The following is a 12,194-nucleotide window of genomic DNA, read 5'->3' on the forward strand; positions in this document are numbered from 1 at the left end:
ACGTTCGCCGGGCAGGCGAGAAAAGAGGACGCCATGATTGGTTGGCGCTGGGGCGGCGGACGGTGGAAGGGCCTGGCGAGTCTAGGTTTTACGCCTGTGCTGGACTTTCTCCTTCCGTGTTTCCAGGCCGTGGGGGGCTACAGAGGGCGAGAAGTCGGCTCAGCGGAAACCTGGATTTGGTTCTAAGCCGTGGGGTTGAGAAGGGGTGACCGGAAGTGATCGTGGGACTGACCGGAAGCGAGGCCTGGAGGGGAAAGAGACAGCGAGACCTGGGAGGGAGGGGGCCTCCAGCAGAAAGGGGCGGGGGAAAAGGTGCAAAAGCAGCGTGGGAGCGCCGGGCTGGCTTCCTGCGGCTGCTGCTGGTCTGACTGGGAAGCAGCAAGCCACCACTACGAACTCCCAAGAGGAGTGGGAGTGCGGGAGTCCAGAGCTGCCTCTGGGAAGTCTGCAGTAGTTGAGCAAAGGGGTCCTCACGTTCCTGAGAGCTGGGCAGGGGGGATTTTGGAACCTGGGGCAGCCAAGAACGAGCAGCCAAGGGTACGGGAGATTAGTTGTGCACAGAGCAGTGCTGGTCGGGCTTGGGGGTGGCTGGTGGGCACTGCGTGGGAAACCTTGGTTTGTAGTTTTCTTGGTTTGCGTTACTCCTGTTGGGTAGAATTACCCTCCGCGCCTTTGTACAAGACACCGTGTCTCCTGGGGCAAGGAAGGAGCCAGGATGGCCTGGGCTCTGAAGCTGCCTCTGGCCGACGAAGTGATTGAATCCGGGTTGGTGCAGGACTTTGATGCTAGCCTGTCCGGGATCGGCCAGGAACTGGGTGCTGGTGCCTATAGCATGAGGTGAGTGAGATTTTCCCAGACCCTACACCTTCTGAATAACAAAGGCGGATAGACACTAAGAAAAGGGGTTGAGTGGGAAGGAGGTGTATAGAGTTTTAAAAAGCTGTTTACGATTGGGGAAAAGGGACTTGTTCTTTTGTCGCTTTGAGTAGTTAGTGTTGTGGAAGAAATGGAAAAAGCGATTGTAGGCGATATGAAGCCTGTGCAGAATCAGTGGAAGAAGGAAGTGGTCCCTGATTAGTAACCAGATGAATGTTGAGAGGCTTTTGTGCCAATGTGGGAGACTTGGGGACTGATGGTGTATGTGTGGGTAAGTCTGACGTTGTGTGAAGAAGGGTTACATATAGCATAGGAATGGTATCTAGGAAGTTGGGAAATTGGGAGCTGGTGCTTAATGATGAATATTGGTTCGTTTCTTGTTGGAAAGATATGGAAGTCCTTGATGAAGAAGTCCGTACAGCTCTATCTTACCACTAGCTTGCTTTAAGACTTTACTTAATTCTGGGATTTCTGACTTTTAAAACATAAGCTGTGAAATGAAAAAGTGACGAAGAAAACTTAAGATGCTTCTGGATCTTTATGTATCAAGCCAGTTGTTGATAACAGATGAAAAATCTCCTTTCGGCCGGGTGCGGTGGCTCACACCTGTAATCCCAGCGCTTTGGGAGGCTGAGGCGGGCGGATCACTTGAGCTCAGGAGTTCGAGACCATCGTGGCCAACGTGGTGAAACCCCGTCTCTACTAAAAATACAAAAATTAGCCGGGTGTGGTGGCGCGGGCCTGTAATCCCAGCCACTCGGGAGGCTGAGGCAGGAGAATCGCTTGAACCCGGGAGGCGGAGGTTGCAGTGAGCAGAGATGGTGTCATTGCACTCCAGCCTGGGCAACAAAGTGAGACTCCATTTGAAAAACAAAGCAAAACAAAACAAAAACTCCTTAGAAAGCAACATTATTGCCTATAGAACTTTTTGCATGCATTGGCTGCTTCATTCCTCCAGTATAGTTTATTTCATTTATAGATGTGTAAGAATCCTGTATGGAAATGTTGAAACAGCTGCATCTTAGGGGTAGATGGACTATAATTGGGTTTCCTAATGCATTATTAAGACTTAATCTGACTAAGTGAGTCAAGAGACTAGAACTTAATATTTTCATTGGGTTTATGAGTTCATAGGGGAAAGATGCTTTTTAGGGGGAAAGTAGATGCATTTTTCATTCTGATAATGAGATCTTTTAAGAGTTATATAAAGTTCCTTTATTCCTGCCAATTCAAAGTAGACTTTCCTCACTGAAGTAAAATTATGAGTTAGAATTTAATACTTCAGGCCGGGCACGGTGGCTCATGCCTGTAATCCCAGCACTTTGGTAGGCTGAGATGGGTGGATCACGAGGTCAGGAGTTCGAGAACAGCCTGGCCAACATGGTGAAACCCCGTCTCTACTAAAAATTCAAAAAATTAGATGGGTGTGGTGGCGCACACCTGTAATCCCAGCTACTTGGGAGGCTGAGGCAGGAGAATTGCTTGAACCGGGAGGCGGAGGTTGCAGTGAGCAGAGATCGCATCATTGCACTCCAGCTTAGGCAACAAGAGTAAAACTCCGTCTCAAAAAAAAAGGGGGGAGAGAATTTAATACTTCAGCATCTTCAGGAATCTTTACTTAGAATAATAAAGACTGTTATTCTAAATAATAATCATGCCTGTAATCCCAGCACTTTGGGGGGTGGAGACTGGAGGATCTCTTGAAGCCAGGAGTTCAAGACCCGCTCTCCACAAATAAATCAACAAATAAATTACCCAGGCCTGGTGGCATGTTCCTGTAGCCCCAGCTACTCAGGAGACTGAGGTGGGAGGATTGCTTGAGCCCAGGAGTTTGAGTCTGCAGTGAGTTGTGATTGCACCACTGTACTCCAGCCTGGTGACAGAGTGAGACCTCATCTCTTAAAATTAAAAAAAAAAAAGAAAGATTTTAAAAATTAAGAAAAATTGGAAAAAAATACTATCGTTATATAAATATTTTAGTGATTTTCAGGGAAACTTGAGTTCCGTATGTTCTATCATGCAGTGTTCTTAGTCATGAGAAATTTAACTTTGGTTTTACCTATCCTTGTTTATATAAGTCTGAGCATAAAAATAGAGGTTAATTTGGTCTGAAAGTAAGTGCCCTGACCCTGAACTTACACGTGAGCGTCTGACATAATATTTGACAATTTTTTATGCTGTTACTTGTGTAAAGATATTCACAGCAAAAAGTTTGATTTTGTTTAGGTTACCAGAGGTTAGGCTGGAAATAATTAAATATAACTGTACTCATTATAAAAATAGTTAACATCACCAGCAAACATTTGTAATCTACTAGGTGCAATACCATATGCTCTTGATACTATGCCATCTTACATTTAATTAAGAGTGCTTTACAAATCATACTCTGTGTTTTTCACAGACATTAGAATGGCTTGCATATTTACACATTTAGTTTTTTCAACATCAAAATCAAATGCACAAGTTTTCAAACATCACTTTGAGTTCTTGAGAGCATAGTGTGCCAACATTTTAAGTACTTTCTTCTTTTCTTTTCTTTTTGAGACGGGTCCTGTTCTGTCACTCAGGCTGGGGTGCAGTGGCACCATCTCGGCTCAGTACAACTTCCATCTCCCGGGCTCAAGTGATCCTCTCACTTCAGCCTTCCGAGTAGCTGAGACGATAGGCATATAACACTACGCCTGGCTTTTTTGTTTTTTTCATCCTTTTTTTCATGTGTTAGGTACTTGTCACTATTCTCTTGACTTTTTTTTTTTCTTTTTGAGATGGAGTCTCGCTCTGTTGCCCAGGCTGGAATTCAGTGGTGCGATCTCAGCTCACTGCAACCTCTGTCTTCCGGGTTCAAGCGATTCTCCTGCCTCAGCCTCCCGAGTAGCTGGGACTACAGGTGCACGCTATCATGCCCGGCTAATTTTTGTAATTTTAGTAGAGATGGGGTTTCACCATATTGGCCAGGCTGGTCTTGAACTCCTGACCTCAGGTGATCCACCCGTCTCAGCCTCCCAAAGTGCTGGGGGATTACAGGCGTGAGCCACTGCACCCAGCTCTCTTGACTCATACACATTTAATCTATTCTATTAATTTGTGTTAATTAGATATTGGTCTTCAAATTTTAGTATTCATAAGAGTCACCTGGACAGCTTATTAAAAATACACTTGGGGGCCAGGTGTGGTGGCTCACGCCTGTAATCCAAACACTTTGGGAGACTGAGGCGGGTGGATCCGCTGAGGTCAGGAGTTTGAGACCAGCCTGGCCAACGTGGTGAAACCCTGTCTCTACCAACAATACAAAAATTAGTTGGGCGTGGTGGTGCATGCCTGTAATCCCAGCTACTTGGGAGGCTGAGGCAGGAGACTCGCATGAACCCGGGAGGCGGAGGTTGCAGTGAGCTGAGACTGTGCCACTGCACTACAGCCTGGGCAAGAGAGCCAGACTGTGTCTCAAAAAAAAATGAAATAAAAATAAAAATACAGTTGGGGATAGGCATGGTGGCTCGTGCCTGTAATCCCAGCACTTTGGGAGGCCAAGGTGGGAGGACTGCTTGAGCTCAAGAGTTTTCATCAGCCTGGGCAACATAGGGAGACCCTCTCTCTACTAAAAATAAAAAAATTAGCTGAGTATGGTGGTGCCTGCCCCTAGTCCCAGCTACTCCAGAGGCTGAGATGGGAGGATCGTTTGACCCCAGGAGGTCAAGGCTGCAGTGAGCTGTGATTGTGCCTCTGCACTCCAGCTTGGGTGACAGGGTGAGACCCTGTCTCAAAAAAACAAAAACCAAACCAAAACAAAACACCAGTTTACAGGGTCCCATCTCCAGTGATTGGGGCACAGACTAGAAATCTGATTATTTATTCATTAGAGTTGGGGTCTTGCTTTGTCGCCAAGGCTGGAGTGTAGTGGCTCAATCACAGCTCACTGCTGCCTCGAATTCCTGAGCTCAAGCAGTCCTCCCAAGTAGCTGTCCCCTAGGCTGGAGTGCAGCTGGGGGTACAGTCATGAGATACCATGTCTGGCTGATTTTTAAATGTTTTGCAGAGACAGGGTCTCCCTATGTTGACCAGGCTGTTCTGGAACTCCTGGGCTCAAACAGTCCTTCCCCCTTGGCCTCCCAAAGTGCCGGGATTATAGGTGTGAGCCACTGTGCCCAGCCCTGATTTTTATTTTTTTTAATTTTAATTTTGTCTTATTATTTATGTTTTTGGAGGCGACATCTCACTCTTGTCACCCAAGCTAGAGTGCAGTGGCGTGATTGTAGCTCATTGCAGCCTCAAACTCCTGGGCTCAAGTGATCTTCCTGCTGCAGCCTCCTGACTAGCTAGGACTACAGGGTCACACCACCACACCTGGCCAGTTTTTCTACTTTTTGTAGAGACTAGATCTTGCTGTGTTGCTCAGGCTGATCTCTAACTCCCGACCTTAAGAGATCCTCCCACCTTGGCCTCCCAAATTGCTGTAATTACACATGTCAGCCACGGTTCCCAGGCCTATTTCTCCTTTTAATAAGACCTTGGATCTTAGTGTGCCACCCTCCAGCAATAATCTTTGCCAACTGGTTCTAAGAGTCAATCAGGCCAGGCATGGTGGTGCACACCTGTAATCCCAGCACTTTGGGAGGCTGAGGCGGGCAGATCACCTTGAGGTCAGGAGTTCAAGACCAGCCTGGCCAACATGGTAAAACCCTGTCTCTACTGAAAATACAAAAATTAGCTGGGCATGATGGTGCACACCTGTAATCTCAGCTACTCGGGAGGCTGAGGCAAGAGAATGACTTGAACCTGGGAGGCGGAGGTTGCAGTGAGCCAAGATCGAGCCACTGCACTCCAGCCTAGGGGACAAAAGCGAGACTGTCTCAAAAAAAAAAAAAATGTCAATCAGTCTGACGTTCTACATCTTTATTAGGGAAAATACTCTCTTTGACAAGCAATTTGTTTTATAAAATATCTTCTCTGACGCATTTGTTTTACCCTAGTTTATTTTCTGTTGCATCTTATAATGGTTTCATCTTCAAATCTATTAATTTGTATTTTATAAAGAGTCATCTTAATTAGATTTATTTAATCCTTATCAGTGGTCCTTTTATTATTCTTTTTTTCTTATATTTTTATTGTGGCACAAACTTTATACTAAAAGGAAAAGGAGATTCATTGTGAATACATGATAAGTGAAGGAGCCAGTCACAAAAGACCACATACATATGATTCCATTTCTATGACATTTCTAGAATGGGCAGATCTGTAGAGAAAATAGATTAGTGGTTGACTAGAACTATGGAGGAGGAGGGAATGGAGAGGGACTACTAGTGGGAATGGAGTTTCCTTTCAGGGTGTTAAAAATGTTCTAAAATTGTTTGTGATGATGGTTGTGATATCAAACTAGGTTCGTCCTGCCCATGTGCAGCAAGCCAATCACTATGATGATGGGTTTTGCAAAAGAGACAAGATTTTATTCATAGGGCTGCTGAATGAGGAGACAGGAGAGCAAATCCCAAATCTGGCACCCTGAAAATAGGGCTCGGCAGTATTTGTGGGGTGGGACGCAGGGTGGTCTAAAGCATGGGGAAAGGTGATTGGCAGGTAGGAAAGGTGAGGTAATCAAGGTTTCTGCACAAGCGTAATTGAGCTACATTGCTCTTCATAGGCCATGTGCAGAAAATGGCAGTGTTAACATGTTCTAAGTGTGGAGTTTTTGTCCCTCTGACATGAAAAGGTCACTTTTTGGGCACTCATGCAGGTCCAGTTGAGGGATTGGTGGTCTCAACTGGGTAAGAGCTGTCCCCTAATTCCTGAAAAACAACTTTAAGCATCTGTTAATATAGTGACCCACAGTCAGAGATATCTTTTTTTGCTTTCCTTTTTTTTTCTTTTGAGGCAGGGTCATGCTATGTTGCCGAGGCTGTTCACAGATGTTAACTTTTATTTATTTATTATTTATTATTATTATTATTTTTTGAGATGGAGTTTTCCATCTTGTTGCCCAGGCTGGAGTGCAATGGCATGGTCTCAGCTCACTGCAACTGCCTCCCAGCTTCAAGCGATTCTCCTGCCTCAGCCTCCCAAGTAGCTGGGATTACAGGCACATACCACCACACCCAGCTAATTTTTGTGTTTTTAGTAGAGACGGGGTTTCACCATGTTAGCCAGGCTGGTCTCAAACTCCTGACCTCAGGTGATCCACCTGCCTTGGCCTCCCAAAGTGCTGGGATTACAGATGTGAGCCACCATGCCTGGCCAACTTTTTTGTTTGTTTGTTTGAGATGGGGTCTCACTCTGTTGCCCAGGCTGGAGTGCAGTGGCATGTTCATGGCTCACTGCAGCTTCGAACTCCCGGGGATCAAGCAGTCCTGCCTCAGCCTCCTGAGTAGCTGGGACTACAGGCATGTGCCACCATGCCCTACTCAGAGTTTTTCATAAATGCCGTTTTAGTGTTAAATAAGTTTCCTTCTATTCCTAGTTTGCTGAATATGTGTGTATGTGTGTGTTTATTGTGGTAAAATACACATAACATAAAATTCTATCATTTTAACCCTTTAAAAATGTCCAGATCAGTGTAATTAAGTACATTTACGTTGTTGTACAACTGTCACCATGATCTGTCTCCAGAACTTTTTCATCCCAAAGTGAAATGCTGTACCTATTAAACACTAACTTCCCATCTCCCCCCACTCTAGCCTCTGGCAACCACCATTTTACTTTCTGTGTCTATGAATTTGACTACTCTAAAAACCTCATATACGTGGGATCATATATTTGTCCTTTTGTGACTGACTTATTCACTTAGCATAATGTCTTTGAACTTTTGCTGAGTGGTTTTTTTTTTTAATCTTAAAAGGGTATTGAATTTTTTCAAATATCTTTTCTGTGTCTATTGAGATGATAATGTGGTGTATCACATTGATTGATTTCCTTATGTTGAACCACTCTTGCATTCCTGGGATAAATGTTGGTCATGGTATATAATCTTTTTAATGTACTGTTGGATCCAGCTTGCAGTTTGCTGTTATTTTCTTGAGGATTTTTGTTTCTATATTCATACGGGCTATTGGTTTATAGTTTTCTTATCATATCTGTTTTTTAAGAGACCAAGTCTCCCTATGTTGCCCAGGCTGGTCTTGAACTCCTGGACTCAAGGGATCTTCCTGCCTCAGCCTCCCAAAGTGCTAGGATTACAGGTGTGAGCCACCATGCCCAGCCTGAATTTTATCGTATCTTTTTCTGGCTTTGGTGTCAGGGTGATGTTGGCCTCATAGAACGTTAGGAAGTGTTCCATTCTTTTCTGTTTTTTGAAGGAGTTCGAGTAGGATTGGTGTTAATTCTTTGAATATTTGGTAGAATTTGCCAATGCAGCCATGTGATACTGGACTTTTCTTTGTTGGGAGGTTTTTGTTTATCAATTCAATCTCTTATTATAGGTTTGTTGAGACTTTTAATTTTTTCTGAGTCAGTTTTGGTACTTTAATGTTTCTAAAAATTTGTCTCTTTTATCTAAATTATCTAATATGCTGGTTTAGTCATTCACAGTATTCTCTTATAATCCTTTCATTTATATAAAATTAGTAGTAATATCCCCAGTTTCATTTCTGATTTTATTTATTTTCATTTCATCTTCTTTCTTTTTCTCCCAGTCAGTCTGGCAAGAGTTTGTTAATTACTTTTTTTTTTTTTTTTTCGAGATGGAGTCTTGCTGTGTCACCCAGGCTGGAGTGCAGTGGCATGATCTCAGCTCACTGCAACCTCCGCCTCCCAGGTTCAAGCAATTCTCCTGCCTCAGCCTCTCCAGTAGCTGGGATTACAGGTGCCTGCCACCGTGCCCAGCTAATTTTTGTATTTTTAGTAGAGACAGGGTTTTACCATGTTGACCAGGCTGGTCTTGAACTCCTGACCTTGTGATCTGCCCGCCTCGGCCTCCCAAAGTGCTGGGATTACAGGCGTGAGCCACCATGCCCGGCCAAGAGTTTGTAAATTCTGTTGATCTTTTTAAATAACAAATTTTTGGTTTTGTTGATTCTACTATTTTTATTCTTCTTGGTTTTTGTGGTTGTTGTTGTTTGTTTGTTTTTGAGAGATGGGGCCGTGCTCTGTTACCCAGGCTGGAATGATGCAGTGGTGTGATCATATGCACTGCAACCTCAAACTGCTGGGCTCAAGTGATCCTCCTACCTCAGCCTCCTGAGTAACTGAGACTACAGGCATGCATCACCAAACCCAGCTAATTTTTTTTTTAATTTCATAGAGATGGGGTCTCACTGTCTTGCCCAGGCCTTGAACTCCTGGCCTCAAGCGATCCTCCTGCCTCAGCCTCCCAAAGTGCTGGGATTACAGGTGTGAGGTACTGCACCTGCCTTATTTTTATTCTTTATTTCACTTATCTCTGCTCTAAACATTATTATTCCCTCCCTTTGGTTGGGTCCAGTTTGTGCTTCTTTTTCTAGTTCCTTAAGGTCTGAAGTTAGAGTATTGACTTAAGGTCTTTCCTTTTTTTAATCTCTGTTTTTATTTTTATTTTTTGTAGAGATGGGGGTTTCACTATGGTGCCCAGGCTTGTCTTGAGCTCATGGGCTCAAGCGATCCTCCCACCTCAGCTTCCCAAAGTGTTGGGATTAAAGGCATGAGCCACCATATCCTGCCTTCTTTCTAATATTTTATGATTATTATTATTATTTATTTATTTATTTTTTGAGACAGAGTCTCGCTCTGTTGCCTGGGCTGGAGTACAGTGGCGTGATCTTGGCTCACTGCAACCTCTGCCTCCCAGGTTCAAGCGATTCTCCTGCCTCAGCCTCCCAAGTAGCTGGGATTACAGACATACACCACCACGCCCAGCTAATTTTTGTATTTTTAGTAGAGACAGGGTTTTGCCACATTGGTCAGGCTGGTCTTGAACTCCCAACTTCAGGTGATCTGTCCGCCTTGGCCTCCCAAAGTGCTGGGATTATAGGCGTGAGCCACCGCGCCCGGCCTTATTACTATTATTTTTTAAGACAGGGTCTTGCTCTGTTGCCCAGGCTGGGGTGCAGTGGCACCATCACAGCTTTCACTTTCCAGATTCAGGCAATCCTCCCACCTCAGTCTCCCAAGTAGCTGGGACCATAGGCTCGTGCCACCATGCCTAGCTAATTTTTGTATTTTTTGAAGAGACAGGGTTTCATCATGTTGCTCAGGCTGGTCTCAAATTCCTGGGATCAAGTGATCCTCCTACCTTGGCCTCTCAAAGTGCTGAGATTACAAGCATGAGCCACCATACCCAGCCCTGAAGTGTTTAAAATATGGAATGCTTCACAAATTTGCATGTCATCCTTGGCTCAGGGGCCATGCTAATCTTCTCTGAATCATTCCAACTTTAGTATATGTGCTGCTGAAGTGAGCATTAAACAACACACTTAAACACCAAATGAATAAAAAGAGGAAATCATTAGGGAGATAAGAAAATATATTGAGACAAATTAAAAGGAAAACATACATACCAAAACTCATGGGATGTAGTAAAAACTCAGAGGGAAATTTAGGGTTGTAAATGCTTCAGTGAACTGTGATTGTGCCACTGCACTCCAGCCTGGGTGACAGAGTGAGACCCAACCACAAAGAAAATCAGGATTTCGTTCAAGAGCTCTTGTATGTCATGGGGACTATAGTTAAAACGATATATTGTATACTTGAACATTGCTAAGAGAGTAGAGTTGATTTTAAGTGTTTTCACCACAAAAAAGAGAAGCATATGAGGTAATGCATGTATTAATTAGGTTGGTTTAGCCGTTGATACATTTGATGGTACCCCAGTAGGCCCCATGGCTCTTTCCTTTTTCTTTTCTTTTTTTTTTTTTTTTTTTGAGATGGAGTCTAGCTCTATCACCCAGGCTCAAGTGCAGTGGCGCCATTTTGGCTCACTGCAACCTCCACCTCCTGGGTTCAGGCAAGTCTCCTGCGTCAGCCTCCTGCGTAGCGGGGACTACAGCCATGGGCTACCACGCCCGGCTAATTTTTGTATTTTTAGTACAAATGGGGATTTGCCATGTTGGCCAGGCTGGTCTTGAACTCCTGACCTCAGGTGATCCACCCGCCTCAGCCTCCCAAAGTGCTGGGATTACAGGTGTGAGCCACTGTGCCCAGCCTCTGTTCCTTTTTCTTTGTTCGTTTTTTTTTCCTGCTCCTTAGCTTAAGTAATTTCAATTCTATCTTCATGTTCATTGATTCTTTCTTCTGCCTGTTCAACTCTGCTGTTGAATCCTTTAGTGAAATCTTTATTTTGGCTCTTGTATCTTTATGTCCAGAATTGCTATTTGATTCATTTTTATATTTTTAAAATATTTTTATTGATATTCCTTACTTGTTTATACATTGTTCTCCTGATTTCCTTTAGTTTTTTGTTTGTTTGTTTGTTTTTGTTTTTCATGGTTTCCTTCAACTCTCTGAGCATATTTAAGACAGTTAAAATCTTTGTCTAGTAGGTCCATTGTCTGGGCTTGCTATGGGGTGGTTTCTGTCCATTTCTTTTTTTTTTTTTTTGATATGGAGTCTTGCTGTCTCCCAGGCTAGAGTGCAGTGGTGCGAATAAAAAATATTATTATTATTATTATTGTTATTTTTTTTTTTGAGACAGAGTCTCACTCTGTTGCCTGGGCTGGAGTACAGTGGCATGATCTTGGCTCACTGCAACCTCTGCCTCCCGGGTTCAAGCTATTCTCCTGTCTCAGCCTCCTGAATAGCTGGGATTACAGGCATGCACCACCATGCCCGGCTAATTTTTTGTATTTTTAGTAGACATGGGGTTTCACCGTGTTAGCCAGGATGGTCTCGATCTCCTGACCTCGTGATCCACCCACCTCGGCCTCCCAAAGTGCTGGGATTACAGGCGTGAGCCACTGTGCCCAGCCAATTTCTTTTTTTTTTTCCTGTGAATGGGCCATATAGTCCTGTTTCTTTGTTTGCTTTGCAAATTTTTGTTGGGAAGTGGACATTTTGTGTGTTGTAATATGGTAACTCTGAAAGTCAGATTCCACTGCCTCCCTAGGGATTACTGTTGTTACTTACGAAAGCTGCATTTGTTTAGTGACTTTTCCAAACTGTCTTTGCAAAGAGTGTATATCTGGTTGCATGCGGTCACTGAAGTCTCTGTTCTTTTATCTCTGTGGTCTTTCAATGACTTGACAGAGAGTTCCTTAAATGCTTAGATCCAATAAGAAAAGAAAACAGAAAGAAAAAAAGAGTGTTCTCTCCCTTTAAGTTCACTTGTCTAGTGCCACTAGGTAGGCAACTTCAGTCGGGGGTGTGCATGTGTGAAACAGTGGCCAGCGCTCTGGCAGCTCCTCAGCAATCAAAAGTAGTGA

The 12,194-nt window shown here is 44.0% G+C and overlaps 1 protein-coding gene and 1 non-coding gene across 13 annotated transcripts in view; one reads left to right on the forward strand and one right to left on the reverse strand.

Annotated features, from left to right (window-relative positions):
- The window catches only part of TFCP2 (transcription factor CP2), a 79,403-nt gene continuing 67,209 nt past the window's right edge, over positions 1 to 12,194 (forward strand). For 4 of the 12 annotated variants that reach the window (XM_054663338.2, XM_063786665.1, XM_016923392.4 and 1 more), the window contains exon 1: positions 1 to 837. In XM_054663338.2, the coding sequence (XP_054519313.1) occupies positions 716 to 837 (122 nt within the window). In that variant the 5' untranslated portion in view covers positions 1 to 715. The remainder of the gene's footprint in view (positions 838 to 12,194) is intronic. The other 8 variants (XM_001149970.6, XM_016923386.4, XM_016923389.4 and 5 more) reach the window with 5 other exon arrangements.
- LOC112205057 (U6 spliceosomal RNA) lies at positions 10,131 to 10,238 on the reverse strand. The gene has a single exon (XR_002938922.2). It is a non-coding gene; the product is annotated as a U6 spliceosomal RNA (small nuclear RNA).

Source organism: Pan troglodytes, chromosome 10, assembly GCF_028858775.2.
Source record: "Pan troglodytes isolate AG18354 chromosome 10, NHGRI_mPanTro3-v2.0_pri, whole genome shotgun sequence".
NCBI lineage: Eukaryota > Metazoa > Chordata > Mammalia > Primates > Hominidae > Pan > Pan troglodytes.